General features: G+C 40.7%; 1 protein-coding gene across 3 annotated transcripts in view; it reads right to left on the bottom strand.

Annotated features, from left to right (window-relative positions):
- Positions 1-888: 888 nt before the first annotated feature.
- Positions 889-25406, bottom strand: part of MATCAP2 (microtubule associated tyrosine carboxypeptidase 2) — a 72211-nt gene continuing 47693 nt past the window's right edge. For all 3 annotated transcript variants that reach the window (XM_065939736.1, XM_065939735.1, XM_065939737.1), the window contains 5 exons: positions 20298-20441; positions 19479-19611; positions 18348-18653; positions 5249-5346; positions 889-3461 (listed from right to left, as the gene is read on the bottom strand). In XM_065939736.1, coding sequence (XP_065795808.1) covers positions 3300-3461; positions 5249-5346; positions 18348-18653; positions 19479-19611; positions 20298-20441 — 843 coding nt within the window. In that variant the 3' untranslated portion in view covers positions 889-3299. The remainder of the gene's footprint in view (positions 3462-5248; positions 5347-18347; positions 18654-19478; positions 19612-20297; positions 20442-25406) is intronic.

Below are 25406 nucleotides of genomic sequence, written 5' to 3'. Positions count from 1 at the left end.
GAAGTTCAAGATCAAGGTGTTGGAAACTCTGGTTATCCCTGAGACCCACGGGGGAAGGCTCTGTTCCGGGCCTCTCTCTCTGACTTAGAGAGGGCTGCCCTCTCACTTCCTCTCCATATGCTTGCCGAGTACTTGAAATGCCACATATTCTTAAAGCTAGCTAACAAACATTGGTATTTCTTATCCTGGCAGTTTCAAGATATTAATTTCTTTAGCTGCTGGAATTAGAGGGAACAAAAATGTAATTACAGCCAACTGACAAGGTCAATGTGTTGACTCCCTTGGGCACCTGCTCAGGGGATTGCCTCAGGGCCTCTGATGACCCAAACAGCTGTATTCTTTAGCCCCTAGGCTAAAGTTGTTCAGGCTCCAAACGAGCCTTGCAAAGAATGGTGGTAAAATGTTGTGAATACTTACTACTTTGCAAGTGATCTTTCTATGCTTCAAACACATGAGCAGACCTGTTTACTCTGCTTTTCATTCTTTTGGGAATACTTTTGGTATGGTACTGGCACTGCTGTAACCTGGGTCTGTGCCTCTTCCTCACTGGAGTGTGAAAGTTTCTTGTCTTTCTCATCAGAGGACCTCTAATACCCAGCACGGAGCCTGCTCCTCAGGAGGTTATGCATAACTAAACAAACAGGGTAGTAAAATTTAAGACAGACTTTTTCCCCTCTCTTTTTCCTATGCCCCATGGGGAGACACACTGAGCTAATCAGAGGAAAGGCAGAGTGTGGCAAATGTAGTGTTTCTCTATAAATAAGAATACTAGAAGACAGATGTTACTGATGGTATTGAAATACTTACCACAATAAATACCCAGAAATACAACAATAAAAACATAACTTTTAAAAGAACAGAAGTTTGCATGCATATATGTCGACATAATTCATGTGAGAACCTCAGTGCTATTTATTTCTATTGCAGCTAGACAGAAAATGCTCAGATATAAAACAAATGGTACATACTTTAAACACTTCTACAAAGGTGAAAATATAAAGATGACTTATGGATTCATGTTTGCAAACAATTTTACTTCAAATATGTGAAAACCTAACAGTTTATCAGACTTTGACACAGCTATGTTAGAATTACAGTGGACAAAATTGGTGAAATCCTAATCAGTAGCCTATAGCAACTGATTACTCTAATTAAAACTAGTATGATCTTCAACTATTCTAAGTACCACTGCTACAAATTTCTATTTCTAAAAACTTTTATTTTGGGAGAACAAAACTGACCTTAATGCTATTTTGAGAAAGAGAATAAACATTAAATCTTCAGTCTCAACTTTTAAAGCTTAGAGCTCTTTAAGTATTTCTGCTAATCTTAAACTACTTTTGGTTCAGTGCTAACTTTTGAAATATCTTAATCAGTGTGATTTAAGGTCTTTTTTTTCTTTTTGTCCAGATAGTACTCATGTTTTTTCTCTCTATACCAAAGCAGTAAGGCAAGAAAGGTTTTCCTTTTTCAGATCATATAATATCTGTCCATTTTAAAATTCAGGGACCGAAACCACTACAAACAATCCTACCAATAGAAAATTAAGGCTGCTATGGTTTTCCTTTATATTTAAACCATAAGATTAGCAGTGTTATTGCCTACAAATGTTGAATTTAGCATTTAGGCTTAAGTCACAGGACATCAATATTGCCATTTCTGTGTTTCAATTTCAGTTAATAAGACATTGTTTTCACAATTACCTTTGATAAGTTTGAAGATGAAGTCAGAAAAACACTACACAAAAGCTGGAACTGGGTGACTGTGCTACGGGTAAACAGTGCCTGAAGGGACAAGAGTGGTGTTCTGGTGTCTGGCTGGCATTGCCGCACTGCGCCCCCCAGCCCCGCAGAGATGGGCAGGGCACGCTCCAGCCCGCATGACACAGGTCCGACACCGTCAGTGCTCCAAAGGGCCTGGCCTGCTTAATCAGGCGAAATGTGTGGCTTTGCAAGAACTGCCAGGTGCCAGTTTGAAGCATATCATTCTCTGAGGTGAGCCCTTCTAGATATGTGAAGGAGAAAAATCACATAACCTAGTCTGCAAGAGTTTCTAAAATCCTTTCCTAGCATGAATGTGAACCAGGCTTTGCAGAGTATATCTCCCAGTGTTAGCACCATAGTTAAGCCTGAATTGAGGTAAAGATACACTCACACACTCTGGGTAGAAATTACAACAGCAATTTTCAATGGGGTATTTACAGCAGTATTCTTTCTGATTACTAAAAAAGCTGTTTGAAAAACCACTTGATCCCAAGTGTGTGTGTGTGTGTGTGTGTATATATATATATATAAAACACACACAAGTATATATTGAAATTGACAAATGACAAAGCTAGGTATAAGTGTAGTGAAACAAAACTCATTTTTGAAATTCAAACTATATCATTTTTGGCTTGATGAAGTCAAAGATTTTGATTAAATACTCTGAACCAATATCACAGAGCCAGTTTATCAAATGGAATGCCCAGAAATTGTTTCTCAGAGTATAGTTAAGCTTACTGTAGATACTACCCAGTCAACATCCTCTCCTTGCTCCATTTAATTAAAAAAAAAAAAGTTAAGTGGCTTCTCTCTTGCCCAACTATTTAGGTAGAAAAACCTCTCTGAGACTTGTATTTTCATTTACATAAAGGAATAGAGAAGAATGGGGAGAAAAGACCCTAAAACTTGATTAAAATTTTGAAGAGGTACACTATATTTCAGCAAATGAAAACCAAGTTTAGCTAAGGGATAACTGGACAAAAATGAACTAATAACTTTAAAAATTGCTTTTCCCTTCCTTTTAACATTACTTAACATGTAAGAAAATAAGTCTTAAGTTTCTCATTTTCTAGCTTTTGGGGCTATAATACAGACTGATTTTTCAAAGGAGAATAATTACCGTCATTTATTACAAAGACAGACCCCTGGAGTTTGAACCACACTGGACTTCAATCTCTAGGCAGAGCTGGTCCTGGTGCTCAGACAGGGGCACTGAGACCAACGCTTATGGCTCAGGAAGACGCTGACCACTCCATTTGACCAGGATTCCTCAAAGACACCTGTCGGCAGTATTTTCATGTGACTCCGAGATTCAGGTAAGAACAGGAGTAACTGTCCCCTGGAGCCTACAGAAACATTTTAGGGAAACAGTTTAACATTTGTTCTCAACTTAAATATTTAGCTGAATACTGCAGATCGTTCTTCAGAAAACTCATGTAAATAGCCATTCTTCTTTTATAAAGCTGCTGGTGCCAACTGCACCTAACTGGTAATGTACATGGAGGTATAACCTAGCTATGTTCGCAAGGATACTATTTAACATATAAGGTCTTTCAGCTCCCTGTCAGTCAGTTCATTCACTTCCATGATCTTCTCCAAGTGCTCCATATATCGGCTATGGTCCTGCAAAAAGTGAGGAATCCTCATGTTTTCAGTAACTGCCAATCCTTTTAAGCGATCCACATCTTCATAAGAGACCTGAAAAAAGGAAGATCGGTTAATTTTTAAATGTGACTACCAGTTAGATTTTGAAGGGCAATTTCTTCCTTTGGTCTTAATGAAGTCTGAAGTAGGTAACCTTTTTTTCAAATTAATACCTGGAAAATAAAACTTTACTGTGTTCAATGCATACCCTCACCACATTTTAAAAAGTATGTGATTTAACAATCTCTTGTGGCTATAGTTTGTCTAGAAATTAAACAACTAAACAAATCTCCTGCCTAAATCTAAAAGAATTGAGAAAATAGAATGTAAATGGTCTTAATACATTAGAAAAATCAGCACAATTGTATATTAAATTCTTTTTCCTATTTAGTTTGAGAAATACAATTTGTTTTGTTAAATTCTCTTGCTTTGAAATTGAAGCCAGTCTTTCACAGGTACTATATTAAGCTTAGGGGTGAAAATTTTAAGTACTATTATCCTCTGATTAACACTCAATTATTTTATTGAATATTTATGTCACTAAGTGTAGTAGGTGATAGGAAATAGGTTTGGTATTGATACTGAGGTAGTTTTATCTTCAACCATTCTGAGTTTAATAAGACTAATGCTGGGAAATAAGGTTCTCATTTTAAGAAAAAGGAGATACACACATGGAATGGAAAGAGTTGTCAAAGCACCTTGTGGTGTCTGATTTGAATTAGAATGTCCTTATGATTTAAAACAAATATACAGTTTGCTCACTGAAAAGGTTCAGAAGTATCAGCACCCCAGAAGTGATGTACACGCCTTGTGCTGAGATGTTGTTTTCTAAATACCCTTTCCCACTAAGAGGAATCAAGACTTCCTTGAAGAAATATTAAGGTGAGCCCAGAATATGTTACTTTGCTGGGAAACATGTAGACAAGTTTTTAAAAACACAGGAGCAGTCATTGGAAGAGCTGATAAAAGGGAGGAGTGAAATATAACAGAATTCAAAGATCTCTACTTTGAGAATTCAAAGTTGCTACTACCAGTGTACTAACTAATTTGGGCAAAAACCATCAAGAGATGTTAAAACCATTTCTAGAAAGGTTAGAGAATAGTACATTTAAAGGTATGATCCCACAAATTACTTATTAATACAGTGGAGAGATCTAGCAGTAACTAACTTACCCTGGTGACTAAGCACAGCGTCACCAATAACGGGACTAATCTCCCTGCTGTCTAGTGTGACACAGTGAGAGACAGACACGTGATTCATTTCAGCGGTATTTCCTGGCAAAAATGTTTAACCTGAAGCTAGTTATGAGAACAATCTGATAGTCCAGATTCTAGGAATTCTCAAGGAAACTGTCCTGAATTCTTAAAAACGTCACAAAAAAGAAAAGACTAGTGTGAGGGGGACTTTATAAATTAACAGTTTAAAGAAAACAACTAAATGCAAGACATAAATCTTGACTGGATTTGGGGTCATGAAAAAGCTACAAGGGGCATTTTGGAGATGATCTGGAGAATATGAAGTGGACTTTCTTCAGGCACTATATGGAATCAATGATAAATTTCTTTAGAAAATCACATGGTCATGTCAGAGAATACCCTTGTTCTTGGGAGATCATGCCAATGCATGAAGGGGAGTAGAGTTATATCTGCAGCTCACTTTAAAATATTTTAGAAAAAAATATGTCTATAAAAATTAATGGTTCCAAATTTCCTTCTTGTTATCACATAAGGAATATGATTTTACTGCTAAGGAGTCTCAGTCTGAGACCTGGTTCCTCATGAACTGAGCTGGAGGAAACGCCGATCTGGCGTGCCCAGGAGCTGTGTGCCGCTGCTCTCACCTTCCCCAGGGTGGTCAGGAGATGGAAGTCAATGGTCTCTCTGTAGCGGAGGATCTGTAGGATGCCGTCCAAGTACACCTGGTCTTTACTGAAACACCCTGGAGGAACCAAAGCAGTGGTCACTTTCTGCTGTTTAAAGAAGTTAAGTAACTTGATACCAGCCCACTCACTTTACTAGAGGAACCAGTCCTGGGTGGAGCAAAATTAGAAATCTAACTCTCGCCGTAACATAAAATGTGAGGTGCCAGGTCTTGAGAACTACCACAATTAAGTGCAGCTGAGTAGCTTCCCTTTAAGAATTCCTTTTCCCTGACTCCCCATCATCAAAACAGCATTTTCCCCTAAAGAAACACTAGTAATTTAAAATACATGATTCATAATTATGCCACCCACCATCTGATCATAAACTTAACTCCCATGATACACTGAAGGCATCTGGGTGGGGAAGTCTGGGTAAGGTAAGCTGTACAACAGTTAAGTCTCAAGGAGACACTCTGGAGACATGGGATTTCAGAAATCCCTTTGTTTTTTTAAAAAAATAGTACCCTTTACTCTGTTAAAATTAACTGTAGATGATTTTGATACTACTCCTCCCCTCAATGAAACAAAAAACTAGAACTGAATTTATCAAGAATATGAAATATGTAATATGAAAATCAGGAATGAGATCTGAGCCTAGATAAAAAGTGGTATTCTACTTACAAGGAAAACCTTTCTCCCATCATGACATAACTTGTATAAATTTTTAAAAATTTTGCTCTAGGTTTAAATGGACTAGAAGGAACTAGAATTCTACCAAATGGAGAATCATATATTAAGAAATTATTGTTCAAGAGTTCCCAAGATGATGGACTAGGAAGACCCTAAGCATAACTCCTCTCAGAGGCATATCAAAATTACACAATTTACAGACCAAGTATCAATGAGAGAGACCAACCTACCAGAAAATATTTCTACAACAAAAGATACAAGGAGGAACCATAGCTAGATGGGCAGGCAGAGAGAAATTGCAGTACAGGTGGGAGACCTAAGAATGGAAGACTGATGGCAGGTATAGAGACCCTTTATAAGGAGCAGGAGAATAAGCCAGATATCACCCTCCCCAGCCCCGGCGTCCTGTGTGGGGAAGACAAGGCCCCAGAAAGTTTGGCTTTGAAGGTCAGAGGGACTTACTCTGGAGAGATCCAGACACTGTGGAAAAGACAGACTCCACTCTTAAATGAAAAGGTGCCCACAAAATTTCACATGCTCTGAGAGCTAGAGAAGGAGCAGTAATTTGAAAGGAGCCTGGTCAGAACTACTGTCAATCCTAAAAAATCTCCCAGAAAAGCAGAGGGCAGCCTAGGGACCCAGACACTGGTACGGCCACTTTGGGAGTTGGTTCTACCATCTCAGAACTGGTGCTGTGAAGCACGGGTTTGCAATCCTCCCTGCAGCTTATAGCCTTGTGACCAGGTCTGGCCCACCCCACTCACCAGCCTGAAGGCACCAATGCTGGGTCATCTCGGACCAAGCAACAAGCCAGGTAGAAATAAATCCCAGCCACAGGCAGACATATACAAGCCCTAGGACAGTGGCATTTTCCTATACCAAGACTCAGCCCAGCCAGCAGCAGGTGAGACTAGTCCTAACACCTGCTGGACCTCAGCCACCAGCAGGACAACAGCAGCTTGAGACACTTTGGGCATCTTAGCCAGCTTTGCAGATCAGGTCCCACTTACCAGCGAGCCCACAAAAATGTCAGGACACACAACAGACCAACTCCCAACTGTGTCAAAGACCAGTGAACCCACTGGGAGTTTCAGCTCCAACATCATACCCAACTGTGTCAGGAACCCACCCACATTGCTGGCTCAGCAATCTGACAAAGCTCAGAAATTCTAGGAACTAAATAAACAATTCTGCATACTACTAGTCACACATTAAATTAGAAAAAACCAAAAAGGAGTAAACTTAGATCTGAATATAAACAAACAAGTAGATGCACAGTGAAATGTAAATCGACTATATTCACAAGCACTTAGGAGTTAAAGGATACCTGTGTCCCAGAGTAGGTATGAGGAATGGAATACAGAACAGGGGAGATTTCCCAGAAGCCAGTATCAAGAGGTCAATTTTCATCACACCTTCTTATATACAACAACGTGTTCCAGAAAATGCAGACGACACGCTCCTTGGTGGAGAACTGCAAATTGAAACGACAAGGTGTGTCCCCCTAGCAGTAGCAGAATGGACATCACCAAATATCTGCACAGGATAAATGCCAGAAAGGGGCATCCTTGGAGTGGCAAGGAAAGGAAACTGGTAACAGACACTGCAGAACAGGATGGAGGTTATCTCAGGGAAAGAGAGTCACCTGGTAGGCAGCACTCCTGGCCAGGACAGGGACCAAACCCCGTGCCTCGCAAAGCTTAAAGGCGCACGCAGCCCACCCTTGACTGCCGCACGGCTTACAGCAGCCAGGAAAGCCACAAAACTGTCCAGCAAAAGAGGCAGGCATATAGAAGCTTAGATACAAGCACACAAGCGTATACTTCTCATGAACAAGAAATGGAATAAGACCACACGACTGGACCTGCAGAACATTATACTGCATGACCAAAATCAGAGAAAGACACATGTTCTATGATAACACTTAGAGGTGGAAACTAAACTTTAGCAAAAAAAAAAAAAAAAACATTTTGAGAGATTCACAGAAGAGACTCACAGAGAAAAAACCATATAGTGCCCCCGAGAGAAGGTACATGAGCAGGGAATTTCATTAGGTCATTAGGATTTAACAGGGACCCATTTATACATTTGAATAGATCATCAAAAAGGACCTAGTGTATAGCACAGGCTTTCCTGGTGGCTCAGACGGTAAAGAATCCACCTGAAATGCAGGAGACCTGGGTTCGATGCCTGGTTCAGGAAGATCCCCTGGAGGAGGACATGGCAACCCACTCCAGTATTTTTGCCTGGAGAATCCCATGGATAGAGGAGCCTGGCGGGCTACAATCCATGGGGTCACAAAGAGTTGGGGAAGACTGAGTGAGTAAAGCAGTGTATAGCACAGAAAACTAGACCCAAAATCTTAACAACTATGGGGAAAGAAGCCTAAAAAGAGTAGATCTCTATCTATCTGAAACTGAACCATGTGGGTGCACAGTAAAATAAACCACCACTGTAAATAAGCTATACTTCAGTATCAACTAAAACTTAAAAGGCCTACCCTCGTCCAGGGGTTCCTTGCAGTCTAGTGATTACACGTCCCCAAGGTCAGACCAGGCCTGTGTGCCAGGGCTGGCAGAGGGCTGAAGGAGATGCGAAGGCTGTGCCAGAAAATGACCTTGCTTGGAGCTGCAGTGCCTGATCCTCCTGAGATGAGACCACCATCTCCAGATCCAGTGGGCACATCCCACAGCCCACTGTCGGCTATGCCTGCCATGAGAAGTGGACTCTGTGGGCCAGATGAGCTCTGAGAGGCACCTGGCCGCCTCCTCTGCTGATGGCTTCCCTATCTCTAGCCTTCTTCATTAGAGATGCCCAAAGTATGGACACACCACCCTGCACTGAGACCTTCGAGGGCTTGGCTTTCCCCTGGGCCAAAAGGGGAAGGGAGAGGAAGGAAACACACACAAGCCCCGGGCTGTGAATTTGACCACATTCCACGCTCATTCACAATCCAGGGCGGAAACAAACTTGCAGAATGACTGTGGATGCGGTGACTCAGGCATGAAGAAAGCCTGCCGCCTGGTGGCTGTTTCTCGTAACTACACCGTTAATACAGGCGCTGAGGAGTACACCACACATGCATGCAAGGACTGTGAGATGGGCAAGCACACCCGCCATCCAGAGACGTCCTGGCGAAGGTATGAGAGACGGAATTCATAGGAGGGCAGACTTCCCAGAAGCCAATTTCAAGGTCAGTTTTCATCACACCCTCTTATACATAAAAACTGTCCCACCAAAATACACACGTGTCACTCCTTAGTGGAGAACTGCACATCTAAAGAACAAAGACCCGGATCCCCTGGCAGTCAACACGATGGCCATCACCGGATGACTACACACGATTGACGCGGGGAAGGGACCCTAACAAACAGGCCCCTCCTACGATGTGGCGGGGAATGGACACTGCTAACAGACATCTGCAGAACAGGACGGAGGCTTCTTAGGGAAAGAAATACAGAGTCACCTGATAATGGAGCAGCTGCACTCCCGGTTGGGAAAGGGACAAAAGCGCGGTGCGTGAAGACCCGCGCGCCCCACCCTTGACCGCGGCACCGTTTACAGGTCAGGACAGAAAAGCAACAGAAATGTCCGTCACGAGCAGCTGGGATATAGAAGCTCAGGTACACACACACAAGGGAGTATTACTCCTCCCAAGAAAGAAACAGAATAATGCCATTTGGGGGACACGTGGCTGGACCAGCAGAACATTATACTGCGTGAACACAACCAGATGAAAAAAAAAAATAATGTATGATAACACTTAAGAGGTGAAAATTCAGATTTATCAAGAGCAGCTTTACCATACAAAAGAGACTTACAGAGAGAAAAAAAAAAAAAAAATATGATGCCCCAAAAGAGAAGGTGCAGGAGCAGGGAATTCCATTAGGTTATTGGAATGAACAGGTTCCCAGTTACACATTTGAAATACATCCTCAAAGAGGACCTAGTGCACGGCCCAGGGAACCAGACTCCAAACTCTAACAAATCTGTGGAAAAGAAACCTTTATAGGGTAGATCTTCACCTGAAACTGAACCATGTGGGTGCACAGGGAGATAAACACGACACTGTAAATTAACTATACTTCAGTATAAGCTAAAATTTTTTAAAAAGAGCCTACCCTCTTCCATGGGATCCTCGGGGTCCAGGTGAATACACATCCACATGGTCAGAACAGGCTTGTGTCCGAAGGCAGGGCTGGCAGAGGGCTGAAGGAGATGCGAAGGCTGTGCCAGAAAATGACCTTGCTTGGAGCTGTAGGGCCTGGTCCTCTTTGATTGGGACCACAATCTCCAGATCCAGCAGGCACATCCCACAGCCTATTTCTGCCCAGTGCCCACCAAGGCAGGTGGACCCTGTAGACCGGAAGAGCTCTGAAAAGTCACCCAGTCCTCCTCCTCTTCCGCTGACGGCTTCCCTATCTCTAGCCTCCTTAGAGTTGCCTCAAGTATGGTTAACACGACCCTGCACAGAGATCTTTGAGGACTTGGCATTCACTCGGGACAGTAGGTGAAGGGAGAGGAAAGAAACACAAGCCCTGAGTTGTGTGTTCTGCCACATTCCACGCTCATTCACAACCCAGGGGAAAAAACACAAACTTTCATGACTGTTTCTTAATGACTGGGTCACAGACTCAGGCATGAAGAAAGCCTGCCGCCTGGTGGCTGTTTCTCGCAACCACACTGTTAATACAGGCGCTGAGGAGTACACCATGCATGCATACAAGGACTGTGAGATGGGCAAGCACACCCGCCATCCAGAGACGTCCCGGCGAAGGTATGAGAGACGGAATTCATAGCAGGGCAGACTTCCCAGAAGCCAATTTCAAGGTCAATTTTCAACACATCCTCTAATACATAAAAACTGTCCCACCAAAATACACACGTGTCACTCCTTAGTGGAGAACTGCACATCTAAAGAACAAAGACCCGGATCCCCCGGCAGTCAACACGATGGCCATCACCGGATGATTACACACGATTGATGCCAGACAGGGACCTCGACAAACAGGCCCCTCCTACGATGTGGCGGGGAATGGACACTGCTAACAGACATCTGCAGAACAGGACGGAGGCTTCTCAGGGAAAGAAATATAGTCACCTGATAATTGAGCAATTGTACTCCTGGCTGGTAAGGGACAAAACCACCATGCATAAAGATACATGTGCCCCACCCTTGACTGCCACACAGTTTAAAACAGCCCAGACGGAAAAGCAACAAAAACGTTCATCACTAGACGCAGGGATATAGAAGCTTAGGTACAAACACACAAAGGAATACTACTACTCCTGAAAAAACAATGGAATAATTCCATTTGGGGACATATGGCTGGACCTGCAGAACATATACTGTGTGAACAAATCAGAGAAAGACATATTCTATGATAACACTTAGAGGTGAAAAGATTTAGCCAAAAAAAAGGAGCTTGAGAGTACATAAGAGACTCACAAAGAAAACAAATCCATGTGATGCCCAAAAAGAGAAGGTGCAGGAGCAAGGAATTCCATTAAGTCACTGGAATTAACAGGTACCTGTTTACACATTTGAAACACATCAATAAAAAGGACCCGGTGTATAGCACAGGGAACAGGATGAAAAAACACTGCCAACTCCAGGGGAAAAGAAGCCTAGGAAGAGTTGATCTCTATCTTTCTGATACTGAGCCACGTGTGTGCACAGTTAAAATCAATGCGACACTGTGAATCATTTATACTACGGTATCAACAAAAACTTAAGATTAAAAAGACAATGCCTGCCCTCTTCCACGGCATCCCGGTAGACTCGCATCCACACGGTGAGAGCAGGCCTCTGTCCCAAGCCAGGGCTGGCAGAGGGCTGAAGGATCTGGGAAGGCTGTGCCAGCAAGTGAGCTTGCCCTGGACGTGCAGTGCCTGTTCCCTTTGGACGGGAGCACAATCTCCAGACCCAGCAGGCACATCCCACAGCCAAAGGTGCCTAGTGCCGCAAAGCAAGGTAGACTCTGTGGACTGGAAAAGCTTTGAAAAGTCCCCTTGTCCCACGTCTCCTGGAGGTGGCTTCTCTACCTCTAGCCTCCTTCCTTAGAGTCACCCAGGTGTGCACCACAGCGTCGCGTGCAGAGCTCCTGGAGCGGTTTGGACGTGCTACGGCTGAAGGGGAAGTTAAAGGGAAGGCAGGCACAGGACGCCTGGGCTGTGTGGTGTCACGCCGCATCCTCATTCCGTTGGGTTCTGTGTGGCCTCAGCAGCGTCCGAGTCCTTGCGACCTTATGGACTCTAGCCCGCTAAGCTCCTCTGTCCTTGGGATTCTCCAGGCAAGCATACTGGAGCGGGTTACAGTGCCCTTCTCCAGGGGATCTCTACTCTCACTTATGACCCAGGGAAAGGAAGTTTCAGAAGGCTCTAGTTTCTTGAGTCACAGACTTGGGCATCAATGAAGCCTGCCGCCATGTGGCTGTTTTTTATAACTACACCTTTAAAAAGGCACAAAAGGGCACGTCATATTCAGAAAGACTGGGAGCTGGTGAAAGATTACCTGCCCTCAACCCAAGTGCTGGGGTAGTTGAGAAATGTAATCTATAAGAAAGCAGACTTACGTACTCAATTTCAAGAGGTATATGTTCATCCCGCAGGTTTAAACACAAAATTGGCAGAAGATAATATGCTCTATTTGGGTTGCTATTGGAGAATTGTAGGTCAAAAGGACAACTAGATATATCCCCTGGCAGTACTCAGAATGGCCACCACCATAGAGTCTTCAAAGAATAAGAGCTGGAGAGGGACACTGAGAAAAAGGAACCCTCCTACCCTGTTAAAAGCAACGGAATCCTGAAGCAGCCACTCTGCAGAAACAAATGGAGGTTACTTGACTACTAAAAATAGAGGTACCCTACGATCCATCATCAATCTCACTCCTTGGCAAATATCTGGCAGAAACCCTGGTCTAAAATGATAATGGTAGCCAAGTGTTGATCATAGTGCTCTTTACAATGACAAATGTTAAGTTTTCGTTGTTGTTTAGTTCCTAAGTCGTGTCCAACTCTTTATTATCCATGCACTACATGGAAGTAACCTAAATATCCACTGACGGAGAAGGTATAAGGAAGATGTTGTACATATTTCCAAAGGAATCTTATTCAGGCATTGAAAAGGATTGAAATTATTCAGGCATTGAAATAATACCATTTGGCACCAACTTGAGTGGACGTGAAGATTGTCATACTAAGTGAAGCAGAGAAAGAACTATCATCTCAAGTTGCTTACATGCAGAATCTAAGATTGATAGAGATGACATAATTCACTGAAGTAGAAAGAGATTCACAGAGTTAGAAAACCCACATATGGTTACTGAATTGTAAAGGTGGAGGGCAAGGATAAATTAGGAGTTTGGGATTGACATATATAACCTACATTATTGAAAACAGATAACAAAGATGGACCTCCTGTATAGCACAGCAATTGTGTCGATATTCTCTAATAATCTGGGGGAGAAAACCTGAGAAACTATGGATACATGCATATGTATAAAGGAACCATTTTGCTTCATATCTGGAACTAACAACATTGTTTATCAACCATACTTCAAATAAAAATTAAAAGAAACAAATAGGACCTAAATAAAATGAAACTTTCTGCACTCCTGAAGAAACCAAAACAAAAGGAAAGATCACCTATACAATGGGAGAAAAGATTTCTAAAGGATCAACCAAAAAGAGATTAATCTTTAAAATATACAAAGAGTTCATGCAGCTCAGGATCAATAAAAGCAAACAATGCATTCAAATAACAGGCAGAAGACCTAAACAGACATTTCTCCAGAGAACACATGCAGAACTAAGAGGCATGTGAAGATGCTCAACATCACTAATTATCAGAGGAATGCAAATCAAAACTGCAATGAGATATCATCTCTCATCAGTCACAACCACTATCATCAAAACATCTATGAACAATAAAAGCTGGAGTGGGTATGGAAAAAACTGAATCCTAACTATTGCTGGGCATGTAAACTGGTACAGCCAGTACAGAGAACACTATGCAGGTTCCTGAAGAACTAAAAATAGAAATACCACATGCTCCAGCAATCCCACTCCTGGCACATCTGCCTAAAGCCACCATTCAGAACATACAGGCAACCCATTGTGTTTTCAGCACTGTTTACAGTAACTGACATGGAAGAAACCTATTTTTCCATCAATAGAATAAGAGGTAAAGAAGATCTGATACACATGCCAAATGGAATAGTACTCAGCCATAGAAAAGAATGAAAGAATGACACTGGCAGCAATATGAATGGACCTAGAGATTCTAAGTGAAGTCAGTTGAACAGGGAAAGACGAATATCACCTGAAATTGCTAACATGCAGACTCTAAAAAAAATGATACAAATGAAATTATTTACAAAACAAAAACAGACTCACAAACTTAGAAAACAAACTTAGGGTTATTACCAAAGGGGAAAGATGGAAGGCAGGGACAAATTGGGAGTTAGAGACTTACAATACATTATGATACTGACAACAGATAGCCAAGAAGGACCTGCTCCGTAGCACTGTGAACTCTGCTCAATAGTCTCTAAAAACTGAAATGGGAGAAGAATTTGAGAAAGAAGAGATACATATACATGTATAACTGAATCAACTTACTGTCTACCTGAACTAACAGAACATTGTTAAATCTACTCCAAATTAAAATGAAAATTGAAAGAAACAAATAAGATCTAATTATTCTCAAAGGTTTTTGCACACCTAAGGAAACCATGAAGACAACCCACACAACAGGAGAAAATATTTGCAAAGACTGATCTTGAAAATATACAAAGAGTTCACGCAGTTCAATATCAAACAAAACAAACAACACAATCTAAGAATGGGCAGAAGACCTTAACAGACGTTTCCCCAAAGAAAACACACAGATGGCCACAAGGCACGTGGAGAGATTCTCTACACTGCTAATCATCAGAGAAATGCAAATCAAAACTATATCAGGTATCACCTCACACCAACGCAAATGGTCATGATAAAAAATCTACTAGACAGGGGATCTAGAGCGATTTCCTGTATATAAAAAATAAAAGAGCTGAACTGAACTACAAAAATCTATAAACAATAAACACTGAAGAGGATGTTGAGAAAAGTAAACTGACAGCAAAAAGTAAATTATGGAGGACATTATGGAAATGCCTCAAAAAAAATGAAAACTAGAGCTACCATATGATCCAGCAATGCCACTCCGGGGCATATATCTGGTGAAACTATGGGTAAAGTATACGTGTACCCCAATGTTCACTGCAGTGCTATTTATAATAATGGAAGAAACCAATATGTCTACTGACAGAGGAATGAATAAAGCAGATGTACATGTATACAATGGTATATATCACTCAGCCATTAAAAAGAAGCCAATTGCAGCAATATGGATAGATCAGGAGATTATCATCCTTAGTGAAGACAGAGAAAGACAAAGATCTGATATCGCTTATATAGTACATCAAAAAAATGATACAAATCAAGTTTGCATCTGTTTGCAAAACATTAAACAATCACAGATGTAGAATACAAACTTATGGTCACCAAAGGAGAAAGGTAGAGGGCAAGGATAAACTGGTTGTTTGGGATTAACATGTCCATACTGCTATATTTGAAACAGATAACCAGTAAGGACCTGCTGTATAGAAAAGGGAACTGTGGTAAAATTCTGCAGTAACCTAAATGGGTGATGCACTTGGAAAAGAATAGATATATGTATATGTGTAACTGAACAACTTCACTGTACACGTTCAACTAACACAACTCTGTTCATCAACTGTGTGCGTGTATGTGCTCAGGTATTCAGTCACATCCAGCACTTTGTGACCCTAATGCACTGTAGCCCACCAGGCTCCTCTGTATACTCCAATATAAAATAAATCTTAAAAAATAAATTAGAAAAAAACAAAAACATTAGTATGACAAGAAACAAAAAGCAAAGTGTCCAAGATGTCTCCCTATTAAAAGTGGTTAAAGAGACATTGCTACCAAAAGTAATGCGTGAACAGTGACTAGATCGAGATTTTTTTCAACACCTGTAAAGACATTTTTGGAAGAGTTGGGAATATTTAAATACGGTATATGGAAGAGTTGATACTGCTGAATTAAAACTCACTTTCTTAAGTGTGATAAGGATACTGTTTTAAGTAGAAGAGAATGTTTTTTAGTCTCAGGAGATGCATGCGTAAGTTCTTAAGGAATGAAATGTCAAGTGTACAATCTGCTTTTAAAAATTTATGGAGAGGACTTCTCTGGTGGTTCAGTGGTTAAGAATTTTCCTGCCAATGCAGAGAACATGGATTCGATCCTTGGTCCAGGGGCGATCCCACATGCCACGGAGCAACTATGCCCACGAGCCACAACTATGAAGCCCGTGTGCCTAGAGCCGTGTGCCACAACGAGAGGCCACCCCAGTGAGAAGCCCACACACCACACCTAGCGAGGGGCCCTCACTCGCTGCAACTAGAGAAAAGCCACAAGGATGAGCCGGTGTAGCCAAAACAAACCAATGAATAAATAATTTTTAAAAAAGTCACAAAGACCTGGAGGAGGAAATGGCAACCCACTCCAGTATCCTTGCCTGGGGACCCCCAGGGACGGAGGAGCCTGGTGGGCTACGGCCCGTGGGGTCGCAGAGAGTCAGATATGACCGAGAGACTCGGCTCGCATGGAGCCAAGCTGGGAGACACGGGAGGCTTAGTGAAGCGGCTGAGGACCCCGGGGAGCGCTGGCCAGCTCCAGCGGGGCTCTCTCTTTCCCCGAGGACAGGAGAGCTGGGGGGTGGGGCCTTGGACCGAAAGGAAGAGGTCACGGGCAACCATGCCAGCAAGGGCTTGGGTTAGGATGGTCAGAGCCATCTGGCTTAAAATGCACAAAATTCTAGTGACTAAAAGGTCCTAATGATAAGAAGCTGTAACCCATCTTAATTCTTCCTGTTCTTAAAGAAGTTTTCCATCCATTAAAAAAAAAAAAAAGTCACAAAGAGGGGACTTCCCTTTTTGTCCAGTGGTTAAGACTTCATCTTTCAATGGAGGGAGTGTAGGCCCAATCCGTGGGCAGGTAGCTAAGACCCCTCATGTGTCTCTTGCCAAAACTCCAAAAACATAAAAAAACAGATGCAATATTGTAACAAATTCAATAAAGACTTAAAAAATGGCCCACATTAAAAAAAAAACAACTTTAAAAACAAAGAGTGAATAGCATCAAGAAAGTGAAAAGACATACTACAGGAGAAAATATTTCATTATTTGGTAAGAGATTTGTATCTATACTATATAAAAAAAACTCTTACCTCAATAATAAAGACAAACAAAGCAATTAAAACCAGGCAAATGACCTAAATAGTTCTCCAAAGAAAACACACAAATAGCCGATAGTCACATGAAAAAATATTGAATATCATTAGCCACCAGAAAAACCACGAGTTAACCACTTTCTACCCACTAGGATGGCTATAATAGTAATTAAAACATGAAGATGGTAGGTGTTTTGGAGGACATGGTGTAATAGAAATCCTCATGCACTGTGGTGGGACAGTAAAATGGAGCACTTTGGAAACACCAGCAGTTCCTCAAAAGGTTGGGCACAGAGCTACCTATAAGCCCCAAATTCCACTCCTAAGTATATACTCAGGAGAATTAGCAATATAAGCTTGTACACAAATATTCATAATACCCAAAAAGTGGAAACAACCAAAATGCCCATTAACTGGTGAAAGAATAAATAAAATGCAGCATATGCATGCACTGGAACACTATTCAGCAATAAAAAGGACTGGTGATACATGCTACAATATGAACGAACTTTAAAAATACGCCAAGTGAAAGAAACCAGCCACAAAGGATCACATGTGATTCCACTTACATGAAACATCCAAAACAGGCAAAACTAATAAAAGTAGATTAATGGTTATTTATCACTGGGAACAATGGGGAAGGAGAATAGGGAATGCCTGCTAATGGGGTAAGTTTCTTTTGGGGTGATGAAATGTTCTGGAATTAGACAGTGGTGTTGTCTGCACAACTCTATGAACATTATAAACACCACTGAACTGTATATTTAAAATGGATAAACTATGTATCTCAATAATACTAAAAAGCAAAAATGGAAAAACGTTAACAACTAGTGAATCCAGAGGAAGGGTATTGTAAGTGTTCAGTCCATCATTATTTCCCAATTTCTGTAGGTTTGAAATTTTTCTTAAGAGATGAGCAAAATAATGCTAACAAAATGTGGTTTGGGAAAATCAGCACTGACCTCAAGTAACAAAGGTTTAATTTTTCAAAGGTGAGTGGATTCAATGATGGGAAGAGCAGGATGTGACCAACATCAATAGACAGTTACCCAATAAATCACAAAATCTACAGTTAAGGCACACTCACCTGGTTGAGAGGTATCAGTCCATCCCCTCTTTGCTCGTACACAATAATCCCATCTCGTATTGGGGTCCTTGACAAACTTTCCAATATCTCTGAATAGTTCACAAAAAGACATCTGGCTGGCGCGATAGACAGTGTAGTAGAGGAGGGCAGCCCTCCATAAAAAGGGGTCTTTTCTAAACAGGACACTGTGAATACTTGCCAATCCTTCCTCTGTGGGGTTGTTTGGCTTTAGTTCAAGTTTTTTACGGCCAGTCCAACTGTTCCATGGCTGCTGAAGGTTGTTAATACCTCGAAAATAATGTGTGCCTATGGAGAAGAAAAGGCACATGAAAAGCAAGAAGTGCATTCTCATTCTAATTCTTCTCCAAGAAAAGATTCTACCAACAGTTCGAAAACCAAATTGATGTGTACCTAACAAATCAAAGCAGAAAATGGCCTGACCCTAATGACTTTGGGTTTGACTGAGTACACTGCCTTCAGAAGGACTGTATTTCTCATTAGAAGAGGTATAACTTTTTTTTTTTAATTTTTTTAATTTTTTATTTTTCAGTGGGTTTTGTCATACATTGATATGAATCAGCCATAGAGTTACACAAATTCCCCATCCTGGTCCCCCCATCCCACCTCCCTCTCCACCCGATTCCTCTGGGTCTTCCCAGCCCACCAGGCCCGAGCACTTGACTCATACCTCCCACCTGGGCTGGTGATCTGTTTCACCACAGATAATATACATGCTGTTCTTTCGAAACATCCCACCCTCACCTTCTCTTAAGGCAATTTATTTTCTTTCTAACAGAAGAATTATAGACTTGATATTTGAAAGAATCTCAGAGGTCACTTAATTCCATTCCCTCAGTTGAAGGTGGGTGAACTGGCAGATGCGTCACCGTCTAAGCCACCAGGGAAGCCTGAACTGAAATCCAGAGGAGTTAAATGACTCTCCATTTACATAATACCCTAAAAGATTTAATTTGAAATGAGACACTAATATTTTCACTTTCAGTTCAAGTGACACCTAACCATTTCATCACTTTTCACCAAATATTACTAAGAAAAAAAATTTATAAAACAACAGGTGCTTGAGGTAATTTGTTATTACCACTGAATAAATGGAGAAGGGTGGTCACCTACCTATTTCATGCCTCAGCATTCCTTCCAGCCAGTGCTCCCGTGCAGTGGAAACATTGATGGTCAGCGTCGGACATCCATTTACTACTGTCATGGAAGCTCGGGAAAGCAGGTCCTCAGTGAGATGAACTACAATCTAAGAAGCACAAGTTAAAATACACACACACACACAAAGACGAAACATAGAAGGCAGGGGGAGAAAGTTTTCACAGACAATAACAGACCCATAAATTAACACCTTTTTCTTTTGTTTATACCAAGAAACCAAGAAGCTGAAATGCAGAATCAATCACTTTGACCCTTGGAATTTTGAGCTTTTGGGAACTCAAGAACCTTTACTAGATTGAAAGAAAAGTAGACAGCTATGCAGAGGAAGGCACAGAGAATTGAAATTGTGCCTCTGCTCTGCTCTTAAATATAGTCCCTGGGATGAAATGATGCAAAGGAAGGTGCAGGAGCCAGAGTCCTTGTCACTGCTAGGTCAAAGATTATTTTGAGACTGAACACTAGGAACTGGCCATTAATAAGAAAAGCCACTGTGGCAAATCTCTTCCTTAATAAGTTTCATAAACCAATTCATATACTCCCACAAGCTACACAAAAATGGTAATAAGAGGAAAAATAGAAAAAAAACTGAACACACAATTCAATGCAACAAAAACTTAAACTTGTATTTAAGTAGAAATCTGGATGACTTATTTAATGAGTAAAATAATGTTGGGAAAACAAAACCCGCAGAAAAAAAAAAAAGAAAAACCACGTAGCACTCACTGAAAGTTACAATGTTCAGTCAATTCATCATATTCACTCATGATTTCATACCTCACCCATGCAGCCTTCTTTCACCATGTACTTCCTAACATGACTCCAGATTCGCGTTTTAGATAGCAGGCTACCACCGGTGGCCTGTTCAAATTTTTCATAACTTCCATACTTTTGTAAAGTCAGTTCCATAATATTGATGGACTGTAAAAGAAAGAAAGAAAGAAAGTAAACTGTCTCCGATTACTCTGATGTGAGTAATGAGCTATATGCTTGTCATGACCTGTTCTGTGTTTACTGATTTACAAATTAAATTGTAGCTAAGGTAACACATTTTTGTAATCCTAAAGAGTTTTCACTCATTTTCACACGCTTTTACAAAACACTTATGTACATACCTCTTAGCATGGGATAAAGGGGCTCAAGCACTGCACAACTGTCAACATCTAACAGGCTGAGTTCTCCGTTTCTCTTGGCTTCTCTAAGACCATCTGGTGGTTTTGCAGAACTCAGAAGGTATGTCTCCAGACTAATCACTAGTATATAATTACCACTTGGATAAAGAAAAAAAGTATTTCCAATTTTTAAGAACACACAAAAGAATCAACCATTCTTCTGTGATGATCCTATAGAACTTGATGTTTTCCTTTGGCAGAAAACACAGTCTCAGCATTACTAAAAATACTTTTTATCTTTCATTCAGGGCAGGGTACTATCTACTTTTCATTCTTCATAAATTTTCACATGAATAGAATATGAATGTTGAGATCTTTTTCTCTAAACAGAAATATACAGAAAGAAAGACTAAAACTAAGAAAACTGGTAAAAAATCACAGATGATCAGCATCTACGGGAAAGCCACCAAAAAGGTAAACATAAGAATGGAAAATGCTATTGAAAGATCTTCTGGAAAAAACATCTAGAAAATTCACATATGTATCTTATATGGATGGTGACAGAAGCTAGAAAATTCAGGTATCTGTTATATTAAGTCTACAATTTCTAGCTGTCATCAGACTAGTAAAGAGATGAAAAGCACAGCCTCTAGAGTCACACTACCTGAGCTGACATCCTGGCTCTGCCACCTTCTGGCTATGTGACCCTGAGCAAGTTACTTATTCCTAAGCCTCCTCATTAGTAAATGAGGATAACTACAATAATGTCTACTTCATGGTTCTATTGAGAAAAACTACCAACCTCTGTAAAGCACAGTGGCAGATACAAGTAGTCAATACATGTCAATTATTACATCATCACTGTAATCATCACCAGTATATCATCATTCTTTATAAATACTACCACTGTAGATGACAGGCTTAACACAAAAACTACAGTAAAGTTCAGGCACTACAAGTTATAAGTAAACATATATATCCCCACTGGAAAATACATATTACTAATAAACTAGGCATGAATCATCAAGTTATCATAACAAGAAATGGCTTCAACAGGTCTGCCTGGCTTCTGTTCCCAGAGTTGTTATTATGAAAAGCCTTGCATTTCATATTATAGCATGCCTGCTCAGGAGTGTCAGACTCTTTGCAACCCATGGACTGAAGCCCGCCAAACTCATCTGTCCCTGGAATTTTCTAGGCAAGAACATTAGAGTGGCTTGCCATTTCCTACTCCAGGGGATCTTCCAGACCCAGGGATTGAACCCACTTCTCCTGCACTAGCAGGCAGAATTCTTTACCACTGTGCCACCTGGTAAAACCCTGGTCCAAAAGCCAGAAGCATTGGAATTGTCCTGGAAACTGGTTTCAACTTCAGAATTTTGCCTGCCTCCAAGATGCATGCATACTGAATCAGAATCTGTGTTTTAACAACATTCCCCAGGTGATTCATGAGCACAGTAGAAAGCTAGAAGGGTCTCAGAGAATGGGAACACAGCAAATAACCCAGAGGCTAATTTACTTATCTGATAACCAGGATAATTAAAAGAACAAATTAGCACACAATTAAAAACCCATTTGAGCAGATTAGCTAAGGTATTTGCATACAGTGGTCTAAAGGTCACTAATCGTCAATATACCAGAGTTAGAAGAAAGTGAGAAATTTTGCCTTATTCCATAAGAGAAAGAAGTGGTACTTCTATTTTGGACTTACATTTAGACCTAAAAAAAGCTAAAGAAATTTTTTATTATAACTTGTGCTTATAAGTTTTAAAAAGTATCTACTTAATTTAGGAAAACCTAGCTTTTCTAGCATATGCTTACTCAGTAGGAAAATGTTATTATCTGGTTACTATTATAGCAGATATAAACCAGTCTAGAGAATTTAGAAAAACTTAAATACTGGTGATCCTAGTTATAACCAACAAATGGTACTGAATAGAAGGCTACTAAGAATTCACATTCATAGTAAGTATGCATTTATATTCATAATAGGGAACAAAGATTTGACTGAAAATTTATCCTGAAAAAGTACCCTAACAAATATAAGATTAAAAAATTACATTGGCAGTTTAAGAACACTGGGGAAACCTTATTCCTATCAACTATTACATACATCAAAGAAAGAATAAAATTAGTGGGAGCTTTTTTGGAGAAGGGATGTAATTTTTCTATCAAAATGACATACAACAGCACATCATTTCTTTCGCTGCATGACTTACATGCACCAGCATGGTACCAACCCTACATGGGAGCTACACAGATGGTCCCAAAAGCTTAGCTTAATATGTCATATTCAATCATTCTTCACTGAAGTGCCCATCCTGTTGTCATCTCTAATTTTTTTTTTTCATGAGTTTTCAACTGGTCCAACCTAGACACTTTTGTCAGTGATCACACAGATTTCTAATATCCTTCACTGGCTTCTCAATCCATTTGCATTAGACTCCAACATAGACAGTGGTTGGACAGGTGAATAAATTCAAGTTTTAAGAGACAAGTCAGCAGTCAGTGTTCAGCGGTTACTTCATCAGTGAGTATTTTTGTGTGACAACAATTTCTGCTTCATTATGCAACCTCCTATAGGCCACAGAGATTTTACAAGTATGATAACTTTGGGAAAAAAGAAAAGGCAATAAACAATTTTAAAAGGCACAAACAAGCCTGGAAGGATACATCCAAATGCTACTTGATATGATGTTCATCTTTGGGAAAGGGTAATGTGCTACACTGATACTTATTTGCACTTTACAGGAGTTTTTTGAATTGTTTACAATATGCAAGGAAAAAATCATTTCTTCTAGCTTCCCTGAGGTATGAGTGACAAATAAAAATTGCACAATGATGTGTTTAAGGTATATAATGAGATGACTATATATATATATATATATATACACACAAACACATACACTGTGGAATGAATACTACAATCAAATTAATTTACAAATCCATCACCTCACATATGCAGTGGGAGCATCTAAGATCTTAACAAATTTCAAGTATAAAATATAATATTATTACCTATAATCATTATGCTATATTTTAGACACCCAGGATTTATTCCAAGTTCATAACTGAATTTTGGTACCCTCTGATCCACACCACGCCACAAGTTTTTATTTTTTAAAACAGGAAAAAAAAACGTTCATCCTTTCCCCCTAGAGCTCAGAGAATCAATATCTATACCACTTTGAGAATCAAACTTTCACACACCTTCACATGGTTAATACATTTAAGGGGCAATAAATTTCATGTCAAATCTCTCTTCTCCATTAGTATCATTTAAGTCAATCAGAAAACTACTTCTCCCAATATTATTTGGTGGGAGATTCAAACAAGCATCAGGGAATTCCCCAATCATCACTTTCAATTTGCCATTCAGAATATTCCTTTCCTATCTTCAAATACATCCCACCATTTCTTTAACTTCCAATAACATTCAAGTATTAAAAGAAAAAAGGTTCAAGTTAATTTAACCAATTTAAAACATAAATCATATATCTAATTAAAGATCTTTCACCTCCCCTAGGCAGGGCCTGGTCTGGGGCCTAAAGAACTTACACTGGGAAAGGAAGGCATAATCAGTGATTTGAGTCCTCCTCATTTCTCTCCCGTTTCCCTTCAGTATATTGAATATTCAGTACTTTTAATATATTCTGCAACTCAGCAGGTAAAGAATCTGCCTGCAAATGTAGGTGACACTGGAGACGTGGATTTGATCCCTGGGTTGGGAAGATCCCCCTGAAGTAGGAAATGGCAACCCACTCCAGTATTCTTGCCTGGAAAGTGCCCTGGACAGAGGAGCCTGGTGGGCTACAGTCCATGGGGTCACAGAGAGTCGGACATGACTGAGTGACTGTGTTTCTTGTTTGTGTACTCAGTATACTCAGTATACGGAAGGAGGAGTGAACAATTCCTGTGTAACCGGTTCAGCTGTGGTCCCTCTCCCTTGACTATAATGCTATGGCAGGCCTTTTACAGAAGGTGCCTCCACTGCACAGCTTACTGACCAACCTCCTTCCAACTGAATCTATGCAAGAAGCCCCCCTGAAGTGGACCACTATCAAAACAACTTTTACAAAATTTAAAAGCACAACAGGCCTTCATCAAAAAACAAGAAAAAATCTCAAGGAAACAACCTAACCTGGCACGTAAAAGAAAAAGACAAACATACAAAACCTAAATTCAGCAGAAGTAAGGAAATAATAAAGTTTAGGGAGGGCTTCCCTGGTGGCTCAGATAGTAAAGAATCTGCCTGCAATGCGGGATACCCAGGTTCGTCCCCTGGGTCAGGAAGATCCCCTGGAGAAAGGAATGGCAACCCACTCCAGTATTCTTCTTGCCTGGAGAATCTCATGGACAGAGGAGCCTGGTGGGCTACAGTCCATGGGGTCACAAAGAGTCTGACACGACTGAGTGACTAACACATTCTTTCAAAATTCTAAAGGGAGGCGATAATGAGCTTTTAATAACAATGATGATGATGATAATCCCTCCTTCCTAGAAAATCCTTATCATTCAGATAGCCCTTGCACTGGAAAACCAGGGCAACTTCACAGGACTGAGCAACTGACACTTTCACTTTCTTCACACTCCCTGGTGGCTCAGTGGTGAAGAGTCTTCCTGCCAATGTAGGAGATGCGAGTTCAATTACTAGTCTGAGAAGATCCCACATGCCTTGGAGCTAAGCCCATGCATCAGAACTATTGAGCCTGTGCTCCAGAACCTGGGAGCTGCAACTGCTGAGCCCACACGCCTCAACCCCTGAAGCCCACAG

The sequence above is a fragment of the Muntiacus reevesi genome, chromosome 6 (genome assembly GCF_963930625.1).
Source record: "Muntiacus reevesi chromosome 6, mMunRee1.1, whole genome shotgun sequence".
NCBI lineage: Eukaryota > Metazoa > Chordata > Mammalia > Artiodactyla > Cervidae > Muntiacus > Muntiacus reevesi.
This window is presented reverse-complemented; position numbering and strand designations above follow the sequence as displayed.